At 62.7% G+C, this 20,590-nt stretch overlaps 3 protein-coding genes across 3 annotated transcripts; 2 read left to right on the top strand and 1 right to left on the bottom strand.

Annotated features, from left to right (window-relative positions):
- Positions 1-311: 311 nt before the first annotated feature.
- CHLRE_13g567150v5 (uncharacterized protein) lies at positions 312-6,233 on the bottom strand. Its single transcript, XM_043069301.1, has 11 exons — positions 5,880-6,233; positions 5,600-5,663; positions 5,342-5,404; positions 4,935-5,108; positions 4,396-4,590; positions 4,073-4,174; positions 3,462-3,614; positions 2,546-2,768; positions 2,052-2,203; positions 1,566-1,661; positions 312-1,355 (listed from the first exon to the last, which is right to left on the bottom strand). The coding sequence occupies exons 1-11, from the start codon at positions 6,035-6,037 to the stop codon at positions 1,269-1,271; spliced, it is 1,467 nt and encodes a 488-aa protein (XP_042917276.1). The 5' UTR covers positions 6,038-6,233; the 3' UTR covers positions 312-1,268.
- Positions 6,234-6,363: 130 nt separating this feature from the next.
- Positions 6,364-14,339, top strand: CHLRE_13g567100v5 (uncharacterized protein). The gene is made up of 14 exons (XM_043069300.1): positions 6,364-6,644; positions 6,925-7,085; positions 7,578-7,690; positions 7,963-8,149; positions 8,479-8,550; positions 9,197-9,241; positions 9,632-9,756; positions 10,255-10,410; positions 10,685-10,822; positions 11,701-11,830; positions 12,129-12,248; positions 12,714-12,799; positions 13,006-13,167; positions 13,440-14,339. The coding sequence occupies exons 1-14, from the start codon at positions 6,530-6,532 to the stop codon at positions 13,744-13,746; spliced, it is 1,917 nt and encodes a 638-aa protein (XP_042917275.1). The 5' UTR covers positions 6,364-6,529; the 3' UTR covers positions 13,747-14,339.
- A 194-nt stretch (positions 14,340-14,533) lies between these two features.
- On the top strand, positions 14,534-20,027 carry CHLRE_13g567075v5 (uncharacterized protein). Its single transcript, XM_043069299.1, has 2 exons — positions 14,534-15,262; positions 15,335-20,027. Exons 1-2 carry the CDS (start codon positions 15,140-15,142, stop codon positions 17,078-17,080), a joined length of 1,869 nt encoding a protein of 622 aa, XP_042917274.1. The 5' UTR covers positions 14,534-15,139; the 3' UTR covers positions 17,081-20,027.
- Positions 20,028-20,590: the final 563 nt, after the last annotated feature.

Below are 20,590 nucleotides of genomic sequence, written 5' to 3'. Positions count from 1 at the left end.
TGTTTACATGCTAATAGAGCTCGCTGAAAGCAGTCGTTTGACACCATCCTGGAAGAAAACAGAGGGGGTTTAGGGGGTGTACGGCACGGTACGGCACGGTCGGTCCTCGGTCAGGGGGGGTCGGGAGGTTTTGCGGGGTGGGGTCTGGAACTATTGTTCGTACCCCCCCCCTGGGCCACGCACAGTAAAGCCCGCGCTTGCGTTTGGCTGGCCGGGCATGCATTCTGCGTTTGGCTGGCAGCCCTCCTGTCACGCCGTTTAATCCATCAACCTGCTGCTTAACTACTTCCATGCCGAGAGACGAGAGTGTATCCGGCACACACTGAAACTTAGTGCGGCCCACGGGGATGCACTAACAGGCAACCAGTGGGTAAAAGCTTGGGTCATACCGTAGTGGCCCCTACGCTCGTGACCTCGTGTGCATAACGGCCATATCGGGCGGCTTATGGCAAGAAGCGCAGCTGCTTGAGACGTGTCAACGACTTGCAGTTACCGTAGTTTCAGCGGTGTCAGGATGCTGCAACACCAATCGCCCTGCTTCTTGTGCCGCAACGCCCCATCTTTGCAAGTGCTGCACGTGTCTTTGCCATGCTGTTGAGCCCATGGGTCATGGCGGCCCCCAAAAGTCAAAGCGGCCCCATGCCATATTGCCCTACACCCGTTGGGGAGGCCAGTGCCCCGCGCTCCAAGCACATGCCACATAGCCACCTGCTCATCACTTCCACCCCATGGCCGGATGTGTCACAGCACTGTCGTGCAGGGGTTATTGCCTCTCCAGCCCACCAAACGCACACTCCATCCAGGCGACAAGCTATCACCGCGTCGACACGTCCATTCAGACACAACTCACTTCAGCACCCGATCCCAGCCGCAGCGCAGCTGCTTATATGTGTTAGCTCGCGACATAGATAAGACGAACACGCGTTGTGCGAAGGTCCATCGACAGCAGCTGCATGTACGCAGCCAATGCGTGGACGCACGTCGCTTCTCTCCGTCACGCCTCCAACCCCGCCTTCGCGCGACAGCCCCAAACACCGCTGCCAGCGGCGGCACATGCCTGCCGCTGCCACTGCCGCTGGCATTGCGGCTGGCCAGCGTGCCCGCGTGCTCTTCCACCTCCCACTCGTGCTGTTCCATCTCCCGCTTTTGCACCTCCTGCTCGTGCGTCTCCCCTGCAAGCTGTGACGCCCTTTCCCCACGTGGCCCCTTATCACCGGCGTCACCGCCATCACGCCGTGACCGCCACGCCATCACCGCCGCGCCGTACGTCACGCGGTGAGGTAGGCGCAGCAGAAGGCCTCCGGCCCGCGCAGCAGCAGTGTGGTGGCGCTGTTGTTCCAGCTGCAGCCATATGCCTGTGAGGGGTGTGTGTGTGTGCGCGCGCGCGAATTGCGTGTTAAAGCGCACAACGCAAAGAAACACACAGCATATGATAGTGTGTCTATCCGTGCATGTGTGTGCCGCCACTGTATAATACGATATCCATGGCGACCTGTTCCGGCCGCACCCACTCCTCCTCCTCCTCCTCCTCCTCCTCCTCCTCCTGCTCCGCCGCCCCGCCCCACCTGAAATTGCGCCAGGGGGATGTGTATGATGGAGGCCCCCGCCGGCGTCCACAGATACACACGCGTGGAGCCCGTGGCCACTGCCAGCGTGTGGCCCTGAGCGGGGTGTGGCGGAAGGGCAGGAGGAGCGGCACCAGGGCGGGGGCAGGGAGGCGGCAGGAGCAGGCGGGTCAGCATACGGCTTCCATTTCAGGATACACCGAGGCCGGGCGAGGTGAAAGCGGGGAACGTGTGAAGGGGGGGGGACCGGTAAATGACCAGGCACGGGGTACGTACGGGGCCAGAGCGTGCCAGTGCGTGCCGGTGACCAGCATTGCCCCCCGTGCAGGTGTGGACCAGCACGGGGTGACACGCCGTGGTGACACACGCACCCGCCCGTACAGCCACCCCGAACCCGCTCCCGGCCAGGGCAACCGTTCACCCACCCACCTACCCCATCATCCCCTCTCCATCCCCACCCACCCCTCCACCCACCCCTCCACCCACCCTCGGCCCCCAGGCCAGGTCCGTCACGGGCCCCAGGTGCATCAGCAGCGCCGCCAGCTCCATGGCACCTGCGTCCCACACCCACACCGAGCCCGGCCGGCAGTCCTCCAGCGAGGCGGCGTAGCGCCCGTCAGCACTCCACACACAGCGGCCTGCGGGAGGGCGGCATGGGGGAGGAGGGAGGAGGGAGGAGGAGGGAGGAGGAGGAGGGGGAAGGGAGGAGTGGTGATGATGCGGGCAGCCGTGGGCGTGCTCGTGTGTGTGTACGCGCTCATAGTGTTGCATGTCGAATTTCGCGCACCCAGCCAGCCAGTTTCGCAGCTGCCGTCTGGACGCAAGGGCGCACCCTCAACCCCCCCCCCCCCCACACACACACGCAGCACCACTGCCAACGTCATCAGCACAACACCACCACCAGCTGCGCACACACACACACACACACACACACACACACACACACACACACACACACGCACGGCACGCACGGCACGCACCTACTCCGAGCCGCGGCGGCCCCGGTGCGTCCAGGGCGGGTTTGCCCCCGGGCACGGCGGCGGGCAGGTCGTCTATGGCGTAGTGCGTGCGGGCGTTGGGGTCCGCGGCGGCGGCGGCGGCTGCGGTGGCTGCGGAGGAGCGGGGGCCGGGCGCGGGCCGGACTCCGGAGGTGGGCGTGGCGCCGGCACTGGCGGGCTGTTGCTGCCGCGGCTCACTCAGCTCCTGTATTCATAATGAGTTTCAGTGCATGTATATCAGAAAACAATGTGTGTGTGTTTGTGTATGTGTGTGTGTGTGGGGGGGAGTGCATCATTCCCAGTAACAAATCAGAGACAACAAGACGGAAGGAGGGGAGGGGAACTTTGCACGAGGTGAGTACCGGTTGGCGATGTAGGGCAGCACGTGCAGGGCGAGGGGGTGGCCGGCATGACTAGGGTGAGAAAGATGATGGTGATGGTGATGGTGAACTCGAGTAAAGTGGCGGCCACGCATTGTCCATCCAAAGCGCTCTTTGCCTGCCCGCCTGCCGCCACGCCATCCCTTACCTGCCTCACAGCTGAGAGCCTTACTTCTCCCCCAACCCCTGCAGCCCGCCGGCGCCTACCTGCCGGCGCCTGCACCAGCCCGCGGTACCTTGCCTTGCCTTGCCTGTGTCGTAGTCCGGTTCCGCTCTGCCCCCAATGGGCCCCTCCTCCCAATCCCACCCAACTACTCCCTCTCTCCCCCCACGTTTTCGTCGGGCTCAGGCACATAACCCCCCTCCCTCCCTCCCCGCCTCCCTCACCACCTACCTCCTGCTCCCCCGCTAGTTTGGGTTGAGTTGGTTTACTCTGGGCTGGTACCCCCCCCGTTTCAGTTGGTTTTGGTTTAGTCTGGGCTGGTACCCCCCCCCCCTCCCTCCCTCCCCACACACACCTCGCGGTACACCACCAGCCCCGCCGGCGCCGCCACCCTGCCCGGGTGCGCCGCCTCCAGCAGCGGCGTCCACGTGGCGCCGTTCAGCAGCCGCAGCCGCCCGTCGTACCCGCCCACCGCCAGCAGCTCACCGGCCGGAGACCAGGACACACACTGCACACGTGCACGTGCAGGTGCACGTGGCGGGCGGGCGTGTCAGGGCGGGCGTGAGGGCGGGCAGGCGGGGGGGCGTGTCAGGGCGTGAGGGCGTGCGTGTCAGGGCGGGCGGGCGGGCGTGTCAGGGCGGGCGTGAGGGGGCGGGGGCGCAAGCTGTATGAATGAGCCGAGTGTTAGATGCACGTGCGCGGCGGGGGCGACGCATTGGTAATGGACGTGGAAATCAAAGAGCGCGGGTAGATGAAAGAGCGTGCTTTGCACTGTTTGTGGTCAAGGCGTGGGAGCGGGTGAAGGAGCTGGCTAGGGGCAGGCTACCTGGCGGCAGCTCGCGCGGGAGAGGGCCGACCCCGCTACTTCGTGATGACAACCGCACAACAGCAATCCCGCCGCATCGCAATGCGCCAGCACTTCAGTGCCCGCCACGTGCATTCGACGCACATGGCCGCACACCTCACCTTTACCCCAAGCCCCTCCTTGCTACTGCCGCCGCCACCGGCCCCAGAGAGACAGCTGTAGCAACCCAGCACTGCGCCACTGCCGGCGTCCAGCGTCACCACCTTTATTTTGGGGAGGGGGGCGGGGTCGGGACAGGATCAGAGGTCAGAGGGCAGAGACAGGCGCCCCGGGCCGTAGTCGCCAACGGTCCCGCCGTGTTCCAACCCAGCCCACCAGCGTCTTGCCTGATCGCCTGATGCCGGATGCTGACCCGCCCCATACTTTGGAATTGATATGGACTACCGCCCACCCACCCACCCAAAACCCAGACTGCCCCACGCACCTTGTCCCCCAGGCAGCTCTCCCACGCCGCCAGCACACCTCCCGCGGGGCTCCAAGCAATGTCTGCGGCGTCGGCTGTGGGCAACTGGAAGCGAGCCGCCTCGCCCCAGCCGCCTTTGTCGCCGCCGCCGCCTCTCCCGCCGCCGCGGCCACTGCCGCAGTCGTACACCGTGACCCAGTCCTTCATGTCGGAGCGCTACAGGCCAGAGAGTCGGTTGTTGGTTGCCGGTCATTGGTGCTGGGAGGGGGAATAATGCTATGACTTAGCGTGTGATGCACACAGGCACACACACACCCGGACACCAGTCGTGAAGCCTCTCTCCCCATGTGTCCCACGATCGTTTTGCCTTGCACCCTTGTCTCCAGTGTCTCTGGTTGCGTACTGGGACTGGTGCAAACACCCCTCCCCCCTCTCCTCCCCTCCCCTCCCCTCCCCTCTCCTCTCCTCTCCTCTCCTCTCCTCTCCTCTCCTCTCCTCTCCTCTCCTCTCCTCTCCTCTCCTCTCCTCTCCTCTCCTCTCCTCTCCTCCCCTCGCCTCACCTCCAGCAGTGCCAGCCAGCGGCCGTCAGCGCTGAACGCCAGCCCGGTGCCGTCGCCGTGTTTGGGGCCGCGCAGGTAGGTGCAGCGTCGATCCACCAGGTCCCACACCGCCACCCGCAGACCGAACTCCGCCACCACCAGCACACTGCCGCCGTCGGGGCTCCAGCGAACCGACTGTGTAAGAGTGTGTGTGTTTGTGCGTGTGTGTGTGAATTGTATGTGTGTGTGTGTGTTGTGTGTGTGTGTGTGGAGTTGGGGTTGTTTGGGATTGTTTGGGGTCGAAAAGGTGGAGGGAGTGGTCCGCCGTTCAGGCGGGAGCGCACACTGTCCCGGTGCTACCGCGCCCACACCCCACCATCCACACCCATACACCTACAACCTACCAACCAACCCGCCCGCCCACCCACCTGCACGCCCGCCGGCCCCTCGTCGATCTTGCACGTCCACTCCGAGCTCTCCACCGTCCAGATCTGGGTGGGGGTGGTCAGGCGCCCGAGCGAACACCGGCAACAGCAAAAGGGCAGCATCGGATCCACAGAAGCGGAGGAGCACCAGCAGCAGCGGCAGCATTAAGTGCAGGACTAGCACACCCGCAAGCAGTCTGTCCGAACGGGGACAGCGCAATTACCCAGCCAATTACTCCACACGGACTCCTGCCTGCCCACCTGGATGACTCCCCGGGAGCAAAGCCCGCACAGCACATAGGCTGAGTTGCAGGACCACTCAATGCTGCGCAGAGCAGAAGCAGCGCGAAATCCACATCCGTTGGTTGATGTGGGTAGCAACACCGCAACTTCGTATGCAGCAGTTCCCCGCTCCTTCGTTTGAGACCCTGCCCCGCATCCTTCCGCCACCCTCCGACTTCATACCGGAGTTCTGAGCATGCGCCACAACATTCGTCCTCCTCCCCCGATTCCTCAGCTGTGGTAGACCAAGCACACGGACCTGTCTATCCGGTCCAGGCACGAGTACAGCTGCACGACGCGCAAGGTCTCCACCTCACGAATGATGAGTCGGTACTCCACTACCGTAGCGACAAAGCGACCGTCGGGAGAGAACGCGGGGTGCGGGCCCGAGCTGCGGAAGGACTCGGAGAAATCCATGCTGTGGTGCCGCGGCCTCGACCGTTCGCCTAGGAGGCTTCTTGATACGCGTGCAAGTTATCTTAAACTAACTTGGCCAAATAAGTTCGTCCAATGGGCAAATCATTGCGCGGGGTTGCTGAAAAGTTTCCAGCTGTCGTCTATGAAGCGTTAGTACTCACGTGAATGAAAATTGTTCTTGACTGCGTGTAAGTGCTTGAATAGTAGAGGAGCTCGGTAACAGAGCCAGAACAAGGAACCTTCGTCAGCGTGCATGAGGTTCCATCATGACGGTTGTTCCCACGGGGCCTCTTTGCAAACTAGCCTGCATGTTCCTTCGAATAAAGCATAAAGCATTGCTCGGCCGCTCCGCTGGAGCACCGTGGCCCATACGGAACCTTCGTTACGTTGCATACCCAAGTCAACCCGCATAGTGCATCGCTATCAAAGGTTTTAGCTGCAAAGTAACAATCGCGGTGGCGGAAGGCAAGGGATCAGGAGGTTCTGTGGAAAATGCGGGTGCCAACTCTGCCCTCGCGCACGGGAAGCTCTCTGGAGCAGCTGTTGCGGAGGCATTTTGCAACAGCGCGCACACACACCGCTGCAGATGAGACAGCGCGTGCGTTCGGTGAGTGCATGCTGATTGATTGCTGTTGTCGCGCAGCGAGCTTCCTTTCCCTGTCACGGCACATGGATGTTTTTGAACTCTCTCGAGGTTCTTTGAACGAGGACGACGCATGGGTTGAAGTCGCTGCCCGTGTGGTTCGTGTCGCCCGCGAGCTGCCACGCGACTGCACCACTGCCTCCACCAATCATCAATCCCAACTTCCTTCTAGCTGCCTTTCCTCCTCCCCACTATAACCCCTCCAAACACGCCGCGCGCACTACTCGCCGCATCTCTCCTGAAGGCCGCGGCGCGGGCATTCCGGGGGGCGGCGGCCCGCTGCCGCCCAACTTCGGGCGGCCGGAGCTGTCGGCGGGGCGCCGCGCCGCCGCCACCTTCTTTCGCGTGTTCCTGCCCGTCAGCGGGGCAGCCATGATGTACTACGCCTACACAAACCCCGACAAGGTGGGGGCGATGGGACGCACGTGTGCTTGTTTCAATGTGTGAGCGCGTGCTTCACTAGAGTCTAGGGTGAACGTGGGATTTCGGGATGCCGCCTGCGTGTGTGTGTTTAAGCGGCCCGCACAAATGTTGCCGGCGACGCACTGGCGAGCTCCGGCGCGCGCTGTGACCACAACACCTTGTTCAACGAAGTAGAGGAAGTGTCATGGGCATGCTACGGCCCCTGAAGCTCCCTTAGCCTGGCAGGCTGGCACGAACCGCCTTCATATTTCGTGCCAGCCCTGGCTGCCTCAAGCCCTCTCGCTGCGCCGCACGCCGCTTCCATGCCGCTCCCACAACCGGCATGACCCGAACCATCCCACCTCCTGCCTGTCCACCCGTTCACACCTCCCCACGTCCCCGCGCACCACTGGGTGTCGGCACTTCGGACTCTTGACTCAATCATCCGTCTTTCCGTGACCGGCAATCCCCCCACCCCCGCCCACCTCTTTGCAGGAGGCTCTGGTGGGCAAGCGCTACCCGCCCGAGCTGCAGTACCTGGCGGCGCAGCAGACGCCCAACACCGACACGCTGGTCAACTGGAGCGGCACACATGAGGCCACGCCGCCGTGAGTGGGCTGTGATGCTGCTGCTCAGAGAGACAGTGTGTGTGTGTGTGTGTGTGTGTGTGTGTGTGTGTGTGTGTGTGTGTGTGTGTTTTGTATGTGTTTGTGCGTGTGGATAGAGGCATACGCGGGGGAAACGCGCAGGGTATGCAGCATGCGTCACATGTGGTGTGTGTGTCTCCTCCTCTCCCCTTCATTCCCCCTCCGCCCTTCCTTCCTCCTTTTCTCCCTTCCTCCCGCCCCGTCACCGCCACCGGCGCCCCCTTCGCCCCCAGCCGCCTGTTCCAGCCCGAGAGCGAGTCGGAGGTGGAGGCCTTCCTGCGCGTGGCGGCGCGGCGCGGCGAGCGGCTGCGGCCTGCGGGCAGCGGGCTGAGCCCCAACGGCGCGGCGCTGAGCGGCGAGGGCGTGCTGGCGCTGGGCGGCATGGACCAGCTGGTCAGCGTGGACAAGGCCAAGATGCAGGTAGGGGGGGGGGGGGTTGGAGGGCAGGGGGGCAGGGTGGGTGGGGGGGTTGGGGTTTTAGGGGTGTCTGATAGCATGGGTGGGTCAGCTGTGCGGCCAAGTTGGTGGGAGTAAGGCCAGCAGCATGCAGCGCAGCCCGCCCTGTTCCTTTCTTATATGAATGCCGCATTACAAGCAGGGACAGTCCGACCAAGCAAGGGTGCCCAGCACCCAGGTCAGGATGTTATATGCCTCCAACGCCTTGGTGCCCCCCCTCCTGCCTCCTCTGCGCCCTCTCCTCCTCCTCCTCCTCCTCCTCCTCCTCCTCCTCCTCCTGCTGCTATGCGCAGGTGACGGTGCAGGCGGGTGTGCGGGTGCAGCAGCTGGCAGACCTGCTGGCGCCACACGGCCTCACGCTGCAGGTGAGGGGGGGGTGCGTGTGTGGTTTTTTTGGGGGGGGGGCGGGGACAAGGGGGGGAAGTGAGCTGGTTGTGGGGAACTGTGTAAATGAGCCGTGTGGCGGCTTTGGAGAAAGGGTTGGGACGGGTGGCAGGCGGTGACAGGCTGGCTGGCTGGGAGGTGTCGACGGCGAAGGTGCTGTGCGGGTGCACACAGGGTCCCTCAGATGCATGGCTGGGGGTTGGGGGTTGGGGGTTGGAGTGAGGCGACGTTGGTCCCAGTCCAATCCCAGAGTACCGGTAGTTTAGACCGAGACCTCGAAAGCTAGCCTGGCGGGGCTTACCAATGTGTGTGGCGATCGGGTGCATACACACAGCAGTGCGGCAAGACCTTTTGAGCTGGTGGGCTTGTTGTGTCGCCTGGCAGTGGCAGATAGACACGGCGCGGCACGAGTTGGAGTTGTACGTGGCCTGTTGTGTCGCACGGCAGGTACCGGTACGGTGCGGTACGGCAGGTGCACGGCGGCGGCGCCCTGCACGGGACTGGTACGGATGGGCCTGGTACTGGTACGGAAAAGCCGTACACAACATACAAGTTAGAAAGCAGGCGAGGCTTGTGCGGTGGCTAATGTGTTCCTGTCCTGTGTGCCCCTGCGCCCTCGCGCCGCAGAACTACGCCTCCATTCGGGAGCAGCAGATCGGCGGCCTGACGCAGGTGGGTGCAGGAGAGGGGGTGGGGAGTGGATGGGTGCAGGAGAGGGTGGGGTGTGATGTGTGTGATATGTGGGTGGGTTTGAGGGGGTGGGTGGTAGCGGTGGTGTTTGCCACGGGCCCGGCTTCGCAGCACCGCGGCCATGCCCAGCGCCCTGCCCTCCCGAGTCCCGCACTCCCTCGCGGCCCGCTCCCAGTCTACCCGGTCTGTAACGACTTCGTCTGTAGCTTTCAGTGCATCCTGTACCGCTTTTCCAAACATCCTTGCAACCCCCACCCCCTGTTACTGGCTACGCCTTCACTTCTTAAATAATCATGACTGTAACCCCCCGCCCCCCCTCCTCTCGCCTGCCCCATACACCCTATCCCCGCCCCGCCCCGCCCCGGCCCGCAGGTGGGCGCGCACGGCAACGGCGCCCGCATCCCGCCCTGTGACGAGCAAGTGGTGGCGCTGCGGCTGGCCACGCCGGGGCTGGGCGTCATCAGCCTCAGCGAGCAGGAGGAGCCGGAGCTCTTCAGGTGCGGGGGGGGGGGAGGAGGGAGGGAGGAGGGGGGGGAGAGGGGAGGGGGGAGAGGGGAGGGAGGAGGCGGGGGAGGCGCGGGAGGGGCAGGGGGAGGGGGGGGGAGAGAATGGGGGAAGGGGAGGGTTGTTTGGATTGGCGCTGTGAGAGGTGGCACGTGTATTGCATTGTGTGTCGAACAACGGAAACGGAGCGATACCCGCCCAAGTGCCGGAGTCAGTATGTATGTCTGTTTGTCTCAATGTGTGTGCATCGGGCGTGGTTGGGGCCACCTTTCGAACGCCCGACACCCGACACACTTTCACCCTCACTTTCACCCACTCTTCCTTGTGCTCTTCAACACAAACGCACACACACACGCGCGCACACACACACACACACACACGCGCACACACACACACACACACACACACACGCACACACACACACACACACGCACCACGCAATTCTTTGCGCTTATCCTGCCTTGTGCTCTTTAAAACACGCACACACACAGGCTGGCGCGTGTGAGCTTTGGTAGTTTGGGCGTGCTGACGCAGGCCACGCTGCGTGTGGTGCGGCGCCACCAGCTCATAGAGCGCACCTTCACCGCCTCCCCCGCCGAGGTGAAGCGCAACCACGTGCGCTGGCTGCAGGAGAACAAACACATCAAGTGGGTGCTGCGGTAGGGGGTGGCGGTGCGGTAGGGGTGGAAGGGATGAAGGGGGTGGGGGTGGGGGTGTGGGGGGTGCGGGGTGTTGGAGTGCGGTGGGGGTTTGGGGCTCCACACATGCACTGCATGGGTACACACTCGCCGCTGCAAACTACGCGGCATGACTGTCTGTCAGTTTGTTGCACACGCACACGCACATGCACGCACGCATACACACACATGCCTGCCCCCCACCCCGGCCCCGCCTGCTGCCCCCCCCCCCACCTGGCTGCAGGTACTTGTACATTCCCTACACGGACACGGTGGTGGTGGTCACCGCCAACCCGCCCGCCAGCCCGCAGCAGCTGGAGGCGGCGCAGCAGCAGCAGGCGGCGCCGGCGGTGGCGCCGGAGCAGCGCACGGAGGCGCTCAGGTGGGCGGGTTGAGAGGTGTGTGTGTGTGTGTGTGTGTGTGTGCGTGTGTGTGTGTGTATGTTGGTGTGTGTGTGGGGTGGTGGGGTGGGGTGGTGGGGTGGTGGTTTTGGGTTCAGGTGGGTTGTGAGAATGGGTTGAGAAGGGTTTGGGGTGAGGGTGTGCTGGGATGGGCGTGACATGGGGTGGAGGAGGGGTTACGTGGGGGCGAGTTGGGGGGCGAGGCTGAGGCGAGGTCAAGGGGAAAGACCAAGCCAGAGAGGAGGGCGGTGGCTGGGCTTGTGCCTAGTGCGGGTGAGGGCCGGAGGTCCCACACGACGGACCGCGGCACACCGGGTTGCGACACAAGGGGTTGGGTAGACAAGAGGGGCGCCGTGGCGTGGCGGCCCGCAACCGCGACCTCGTGGCCGCTTCCACTGCCGTCGCTTGGCACTGCATCAGCCGCCCACACGGCACAGACTCACATCCTTGCACCCTGACCTTCTTGTGCCCTCGCACCCCGTGTCCCTCGCACACGTCGCCGCTGCCGCCGCTCCCGCGCACATCCCCCCATTTGATCATGCATGTAATCACTCCATCCTCCACGGCTTACCCGCCCCTACCGAGCGTCTTCAGGATTACGCGCTACCACGTTACGGGCTACCACGTTTTTATAAATTAAATACTTTCAGCTTCACGAAGGGACAACGAGCTGGAGCGTGGCCGCCCAGACGGCCGCTCATCTGGTGGTAACGACTTCCTCTGCAGTCTTCAGTGCATCCTGTACCGCTTTTCCAAACATCCTTGCAACCCCACATACACACATACATATGAAGCGGCTTGCTGGCTCTCCCGCACGCACACGTTCTCGACCCCTGCCCCTCGTGCCTTCCCACCCCAGGAAGCTGTATGCCTCGGTGGCGGGCTCGGCCGCCGACCCCGACCCGGGGGCCGGCATGGGCGCCACGGCGCTGCGGGACGTGCTTCTGGCGGCGGGGCCGGGGCCGCTCGACGCGGCGTGGGTGGCGCAGGTGGGGGCAGCGGGGCGGCGGGGAGGGGGTGGGAGGGAGGTGGGAGAAAGGCAGTGGGGAGGAAGGGAGTGGGGAGCGCGGAGGGGATGAGCTGGGAGCAGGGAGCAAGGGGCAGTGGGGAGCGACAGGTGAGCTAGAGGGTGTGCTTATGATTGCTGCACGACCCCCGGCCATGCTCCTAACCACCTCCTGCCCCTCACCCCTCACCCCTCACCCCTCACCCCGCAACCCCGCAACCACTCATCCCGCAACCCGTCACCCCCTGCCGCACGCCCCCACCCTCACGCCCTCTGCGCAGGTGAATGCGGCGGAGGCGGACTACTGGCGGCGCGCCACGGGCACCCGCGTGGGCTGGAGCGACCAAATCCTGGGCTTCGACTGCGGCGGACAGCAGTGGGTGCTGGAGGTGGCGTTCCAGGTGGGCGGGCGTGTGTGTGCGTGGGCGTGTGTGCGCGTGCATGCGCGTGTGCGTGTGCGTGTGCATGTGTGTTTAGACAGCATAAGGGCAGGAACTGTGTATCGTAGTTATGTACTGATGTGGGAGTACTTGTTGCAAATGAAGCATGGGATGCTAGCTAGGGCCCCGCCCAAGACAGCTTGGGTACCGTGGGGTGTTCATGGCACCGCATGCACCAGGCGGGCATGGCGGGGTCTGCAGGACGGCAGCCGGACAGGTCCTGCCCTCCATGGCCGCGGCACCATAGGAAGCGGAGCGAGCCACCTGTGTCCTCGCCGCCCCTGCCAGTCCACAACCCGCATGCCAAACACTCCGTCCGACCGTCCGTCATTTTACGGACCACATCACTATTCGCTCCCCACCCTCCTCGCTCCAGACCCGGCACGCCACAACACGCCACACCCTGCCCCCCACGCACGCACCCAGGTGGCTCCCTCGCTGGACGCGCTCAAGCCCGGGGCACAGACCCGCGACCTGCAGTTCATGGATGACCTGCTGGCGGAGATCAAGAAGTGAGTAGTGGGGAGGTGGGGAGGTCGGGAGAGAGGGAGGGAGGGAGGGAGGGAGCTGCTAGCGCGTGTGTCAGGAAAGGGGAAAGGAGTAAGAGGGGCTGGGGCCTACAAGGGCTGCGTGTAGGCGCAGACAACCCACACTGCTGCGCGTGCACGTTCCTCGGCTTGTGCTCCCTTTCAACCCCACGCACCGCACCGCACCACAGGAACAAGATCGCCGCGGCCTCCCCGCTGGAGGTGCGGTGGACCAGCGGCAGCAGCTCGTCGCTCAGCCCCGCTGCCGGCACCCCCCACAGCCTGCACTGCTGGGTGGGCGTCATTATGTACCTGCCGCCCGAGCCGGAGAAGAGGGCGGCGGTCACGGACGCGTGAGTTTTGGGCTGGGCGGGGGCGGAGGAGGAGGGGGAGGGGCGGAGGGCGGGGGCTAGCCGTGGATGGAGAGCGGAGTGGCTACATCACAAGTCTGAAGGGGGGCTTGGAGCGGAGGGCGCGTGGGTGGGCGGGTGGAGGATGGGAACGGGGACGCCTGCACAGCCGCACAGGCGTCTCCCGCTGCCGATTCTTGGGCCCAACCAACTACCCAACCAACCGCGCCCCATCACCCAACCCGCCCACCCACCCACCCCATCTCCCCACGCAGCTTCCGTGCCTACACGCGCATCGTGGAGACGCGGCTCATGCCCAAGTACAACGCCGCCTGGCACTGGGCCAAGCTGGAGGCGGGCGCCGCCAGCGGCCGACCCGAGGCCGAGATGGCGGCCGTGGTGCGGCCGCGGCTGGCGGCGCGCTACGGGCCGGCCCTGGCGGCGTTGAAGCGCTACCGCGCGGTTTTGGATCCGGCGGGCACGTGCGGGAGCGACTGGACGGATGCGGTGATTGGGCCGGCGCCGCAGCAGGGCAAGCCGCAGGGCGTGGAGGCGGGCAAGGGGGAGGGAGCGGAGAAGTAGGCAGGGGGCTGGGTAAGGGAGGGGGACGGGGGCGAAAGGAGGGGAGGGGAGGGAGGGTGTGTGGCTTACTAGGTGCGTCTGTGGCCAGGGTGGTAATAGCGGCGTGGCGGGCATTGGCGGGATGCGCGTGTGTCAACCTACCGTATAGACATTAGAGAGCCCCCTCGGCCCCGCCCTTTGCGTTCGTCGCATTTCTTCGTATTCCGACGAGAGCCGGCAGGAATTGTACGACACTACTACTGGGCTCAGCAGAGGCGTGTGGGGGCGGTGTGTGCGCCCGGCAGGCGCGTGTGTGGCCGTGCGTGTGGATTGAGCGCGAGCGCTCGTCGAGGCCGAGGCCAAGGCACCAACGTGCCGGTTATCGGGACTGGTCTGGTGCTGGTCTGGCCCCTGGCCCCTGGGGCGGCGGAATGGGGGCCGTGCGAGGTCTGGTGTTGTCATGCGGTGTGCCATGGGCGCCCCTACCTGTGCACGGACGCAACCCACCAAAGCGGCAAAGCTGGTCCTCACTCCTCACCCCCATCTGTGGGGGGCGCGGTTGAGATACGAGCACTGGACATACTACCACATTACACCGCTATTTATACTATACTACCGTTGCGCTCAAAGAGGGCGTCCCTAAAGTTCAACACGGATAGCACATCGCACCAGGAGGGCGACAACAATACTGGCGAGAACGGCAGCTGGGGAGACCAGTGGGACGGGAGACCGAACGGCCAAAGCCCCACCACGATCCCCTTTCAGACCTTTCGCTGGCCTCCGCGACACAGATACTGTACATATCACACTGCAGAGACACCGCACAGCGAAACATGTTTGGAGACACATAGCTCGATCGCGCGACGGTGCAGCACCATCAATGCAACAACATTTGGCAGGCGCAGACCCGGTCGGTCACCAACAACAGCGTCATCAGACAAAGTATACAATACACAACCATAAACTAGCAGGGTGTCTTGATTTGTGGACTGCGCTTGCAACCGCGCAAGCCGCCTAAAACTAGTGTTAAAACTAGTGTCCAACTGCAGGCTGAAAACTTTCAACGGGAGTTTGTGTAGAGTGCAGAAGCCAAACACTTGTTCAAAACTCGCACTCCGGTTGCCCAGAAGGAGGCACGAAGGAGCCCACCTGAGCCCACGTTCCAGGAATCTATTCAAAACTCCTTGCTTCAAACTAACTATGACATTAAGTAGGTAACCACAAACATGCGCTTCAAAGTATGATGAAGTATGGTGCCGCTCTAGGGTAGCCCTCGACCCCCATGACCCGCTGAAACAGCGGCGCTACCTTTATCATAACACGAGATATGATGTCATATATTCAACATTAGCGAAGTCTGCCAACACATGCATTGACAGAGTCGTCGCGCAACGAAGACTAGCGGCTCACCAACATGGGTGACCATGGCACAGCGCCTCGCTGTGGCGACGTGCTGCAGACCATGTGGGAGCAAACCCACCAGCAGCTGCAACTATCGCGCGACTTGGAGGCGCATTTACAAGATATGTTGAGCGCCGTGAGTTTGCAGAACCTACTGTCCTGCTCTCTGCTTGCCAAGGCTCATGTGTGCTGCGCGCCTTACCTGCAGTCTAAGCAGCTCAGCAGGGACATTTTTGGGGCGCTGGAGCGCCTTGAATCGCCCCAAAAACGGTTCACGTCGGCCGTCACGGCGATGCAGCAGCCGCGCTCGCCGAAGCTGCTGCGTCTTACGCAGCGCGCTGCATCATTGCCAGCTGAGACCGCTGGCGTCGGCCGCGCCGCCCCGTCCATGCATGACTGTGGCAAGGACCGCTTAGTCAGCGAAACCGCGGCCGGCGGTGCCGGTGGCGCCACGCCCGCTCCCTTCGCGGACGAAAGCGACTGGGGCCGTGTAGCGGTGTCAGGCAACAGCGGTTGGGACGCAACGGGCGGCAGCGGCAGCCAGCATCAGCAGCATCAGCAGCATCAGCATCAGCAGGGCGGTGGCGGCCGGCTCCACCGGAGCAGCAGTGCCATCACCAGTGCTGCATCCTGCCCGCCGCTCGTGGCGGTGCCGTCGCCGGTGCTCATAACGCTCTGCCAACAGGCGCCGCCGGAGCAGCAGCACGCGCCTGTCCTGTGTGGCGGCAGTGGCGGCGGTCGCAGCACCTCAACCGGTGGCGGCGGCGGGGATGCCACGGCCGGCGGCGACGACGACAGCGTGCCCAACCAGCAACGAGACGGCCGCCGTCGCCGCCGGCTGCAGCTAGCTCGGCGCAACTCAAGCGCGGCGGCCGCTGCCGCCGTGGCCGCCGCGGCCGCCACTGCTTGCTGCCCTTCGCCGCTTGCTGACAGCGGTCGCGCGGGCAGCTACACAAGCAGCGGCCTGAGCAGTGGCCTGAGCGGCGCGAGCGGCGCCAGCGGCCTACCCGGCCTCGTGGTTGCTGGGGTTGCGGGGTCGGGTCGGCTTCAGGCTACGGGTGGCTATGCCATCAGCAGTGGCTGCAGCGTCACTTCACGCTTTGTTCCGAACTACACTCGCACATCCTGGCCCATTATGCCGGCGTCCCCTCCGGCGGCACCGCGCGACCCCGCGACACCAGAAGCAGCTGACTTCCCGTCGTGGCATGCGGCACCAGCGCGCACTCCACAAAGCTCTTTTCATCACTGCTTAGACCAGCATCAGCACCAGCAGCAGCACCAGCAGCAGCGCCAGCCACCGTCTTTCGAATGCTTACGGATGCTGCCGGCTGCGGCTGCTCAGGACGCGCCGGCCGCTCCACCTGTTTTCACCGCGGCCCAACAGGTGCCGCCAGCTGATGATGCGGCTGCTCCTGGTTTGCGGCAGCTGCTGTGGGCGCCGCCGCCGACTGCCTACCTGTATGTTGCTGAAGCATTGCCGCAACAGCAGCAGAGCTGCATCCCGGCGGCGGCGTCGCCTGCTACTGCTGCCACTGCTGCAGCAGGCTTCGACGGCAGCAGCAGCAGGGACACGTGCCACGATGTGGAGGTGGAGAGGGCTGTGACTGCGTCGGCGGCGGTGCACCGCCGGCAGCACCACCTCCCGCCGCCGCACGTGCAGCAGCAGGGCCAAGCGATTTACTGCCGAATTAGTGAGCCCCCCGGCGGCAGTGGCTTGCTCGTCACTCCGGCGGGCTTTTCCGGAATTTCTCGGCCTCCTGCTGCTGCTGTTGAGGCAGCGCCCTACGCCTTCACTTCCTCAGGACCAACCGGCACAGCAGCACCAGCACCAGCCGCTACCAGCGGGGCCCGCGGCGGCGCGGGCCTGGAAGAGGCGGGCGAGCAGCATCTGGCGCTACTGGAGTTTGGAAACATTGGATCCGTGGACTTTTGGAACCTGGATCTCGATGATTGACGCTCACGTGCTGCTGGCTGGGAGCCTAATGAATGCCCTGTAGAACAGATAGGGATGCTTGCGTTCATGGTAGTTGCGCACGGCCGGTCCGTGCAAGCTTACTTACATTAGGCCTGCAATCATAAGGCGGGTTGTGAAGGGGCGCTGTAGCTAGATAGCTAGTGGTGGGCTGCTGCTGCTGCTGCTGCTGCTGCTGCTGTGGGCACACAGCACGCATGTGGGCGGGCAGCAGGTACGACAGCGCCGCGAGCGGGGACACGAGGCATGTGTACACGCACGCGCGCGGCTACTCAACCGTCTCGTGCACGTGGCTGGGTTGCTAGGTTGCCAGAAGGAAAGCGGACATGCTTATTATTTGCATGTCTGTTGATTGTGGGATCCCAACACGAGGAGGGACTGAACCTGCTGGTAAGAGTTATGGGGCGTGGGGGCTAGTTGTGGGATGTGTGTGGCAATTTTGTGGTACGTACGTAAGGGTGTTATATTCATGTCAATCGAAATCTCAATGACGTCTGTCCGAATGCGTTCGGGGCAAGGGGCTGGAAAGAGTAAATGCACGCTGAGCCCTTACTTGCTTGACCTGACGTGACCTTACTTTGAGAGCCGGAGTACTGAGACGTTGCATGTTGACCTTGGCGGTTTCCTTGCTTTCCAGCATGGCTACCGTATCTGCATTGTCTTTTTTCCTTTTACCTCTGTGAGAACCTCAGTGACCGAGGCTCGGCGGGTTTCCATGTATGTTGGCGGCTCCTTTTCGCAGCAGGCTTACTTGTGTACGATACTGAACCCTCGCCCTCGGACCGCTGGTGCGTACGTACTGAACTCGCACGGTGCTGCTCGCTGGCCCTGTTTCGTTTCCAGGGTTGAATTGATTCCACGGTACGTGTCGGAGCGTTTTGGCTGACAGGATCCATGACTCGGAATGACCCGTCGTACGTTGTCGTATCGACTCTAACTAGTAATATTACTCCAAGCAATCTATTGTAGCGGGTAAGCTGCGCATTGCATCATGCACATTGAGTTCGCTCGTCCCATTTCCACACATGCCACGCACCCGATCGCGAGCAAATGTGTTCATTTGCTTGGAATACCGACCCGTGCCCACCGAGCGTGGTGCAGGCCAGAAGTGGCGCCAAAAGCTAGTGACCGGTGCCTGCATGCACTATCGCTTGGCAAGGTTGCTTGCTGCTGTACCATGGGCGGGTGCATGTGTATGGTATGACTACTCGACGCCGCTGCGGGCTGAATGCTTTGTGCGCGCAATAGTGTGAAGCCTTGAGTGAAGAATTCAAGGCTAAGCGCCTCGTCCCGTGACAGGGGGGCGGCCGGGACCGCCTTGTGGTGATGCGTGGGAGGCTGGAGTTGCTTGGCGGCGTGAACTCCTTTGTTTGCTTGGGGGTGCGGCCGCCCATCACCGCCTCGCTCTGAACGTATGGGACTTGCTATTGCACCGGAAGCTAGTATTATTGCGGTGTGTTCCACACTTCCACTGGAAGGCCGCTATTTACTTGCTGGCGGTTAGTTTCAAGATTATGGTCCTAAACAAAAAAATGCTGCTACTGTTATCACATATGGGCGGGCTGCTTACTTGCGTTGCTGCTGGCTGCGTTCTTGGATAATGCGAAACGCGCTCGCTGATGATGTAGACGTATTGGCGGATTGGAGCCGCATGTTGCTTCATCACATGAACGCGGGGCGCGCTTGTTGATTGTGATAGTCTAACGGTGTGTGATGTTGAGAGGTTGCTTGATTGGCGTGTACGGCGTCTATCTGAGTTTGGTGTGCGTGTGACCCTGCTTGAATGCTTCCGTTTGTTGCAGCGATACATGGGTGCGTAGATATGTAGGTAGGTGGCGGTGGGTGGCTGTGCAGTGAAGTGTGCATGCGTGACGCTCCGCGGCCGGCGCGCAGGTCATGTTCTTGTGCTGTGATTGCTTTGTCGTACGGGTGTGCGTACGTGAGTGGTAAGCGAGGCCCTTATTAGCACAGCTGTTGCCCGCGTCGACCTCTCAACACATACATGTCATCCCACGCGCGCGATCAATTAAATGACTGCACGCAGAGGCCTCAATGAGCTCCTGGTAGGTTGGTTGGTTTATTCTACAAAACGGTTGGGTGCGTGCGTGTGTGTTGGACGTTGATTGCTTGGGGTTAGTTATGGTGTGTTCTTGTGTTAGTTGGAAGTGGCTGGTGTGCTTCACAAAGAGTGCCCCATGTATGGGGCACATACGGTACATGCACAGTGGGTTGTGTCATTCGTAATCAAGGTTACAGGGCGTGCGTGCAGCACTTTCCCGTTTCTTCAAGGTGCGCTCCGTTGATTGCCCAGTTTCTTCATGGTGCGTTCCGTTAATGGTTGGGCAATCAAGGCAGGTGCGCACGTCGTGTGATGCGCAGGTTTGGGGTAAGCTAGCTGTTTGCGCTGCTTTTACATGCGCAGTCGCCGCCTACCTGGTATGGAGTTGACGGGCGGCAGGGCTGCTGAGACACGGCGTTGGCAACGCACCGAACGAATGAATATCTATCAGGCAGCAGCATGCACCTTCTGGGATCGCTCGCTTCTCACCTTGTCGGTGCGTGGCGCATGGCGCGTGGTGGGGGTAACGCGACGGACGGATGGAGGCATGCATGGGGCACCTTTTGTCACGCCTGCTGGCTTTGGGTGTCGGTTTCAAACATGCATTATTTGACTGACTGGGCTGGAGTTTGCTTATGAAATAAGGTACCGCAATGGCATGCACGGGCACACAGCATGTTGCAAAAGTCACGGATCAGCGGCCTATGTACGACCAGGCACCTGTCCGACTATTTATCCGAGCGTGCGTGTGTACGCGGGTGTAAGCAGCAGGATGGAGCTGCCTGTTGCGTGTGCTTGCCTGCGCAAGACTCCATTGCTTGGATGGTTGGCATAAACGCAAACTAACTGCGAGTGTAACCAGATGTAACAAAATGTCCACCGCCCAACCGGTGCTCATCTATCTCTCAAGCAAGTACGCAGCTGAATGCTCATGCAAGCATTAGGTTCGTGGATGATGTGTGCATGTGAGTATGTGCGTGGCCTGCAGCGCCTGCAGCCGGCCAGCGCAAACTACCGCGTGCGCGTCATCAGCAATAATCTGCTAGCTAGCCTGCCAGCAGCCAGCAAGCAAGTTAGTTAGCGACGCCTCGATTGGCACAGCAGTAACTCCGGCGTTCTACCGCGCGCGCGCTCATGCCTTGACGTCACAAATTGGCTGTTGATTGAATGTTGGGGTCTGGGAATACGCTGCACACTTCGGGACTACGCCAAGTAACCTGCCCCTTACCCTGTCCCGTCGCACCCAGCAGCCGCTAGCTAGCCAGCAGGCCAGCAGAAGGGAATGAGCCCAGGGGAGCTATCTAGCCTGCCGTGGGGATGCACTTATAGCCGTGCTTATCGCTTGCCTGCCTACCTTTCCCGCCGCTAGCTATTTCACCGGTTCCTGAGTGAATGCTTGACGCAATCCTCTATCTGCTGTTCCATGATACAGT

This window comes from Chlamydomonas reinhardtii, chromosome 13 (assembly GCF_000002595.2).
Source record: "Chlamydomonas reinhardtii strain CC-503 cw92 mt+ chromosome 13, whole genome shotgun sequence".
NCBI classification, from domain to species: Eukaryota; Viridiplantae; Chlorophyta; class Chlorophyceae; order Chlamydomonadales; family Chlamydomonadaceae; genus Chlamydomonas; species Chlamydomonas reinhardtii.
The sequence above is the reverse complement of the archived record's forward strand: the minus strand, read 5'-3'. Positions and strand labels throughout refer to the sequence as shown.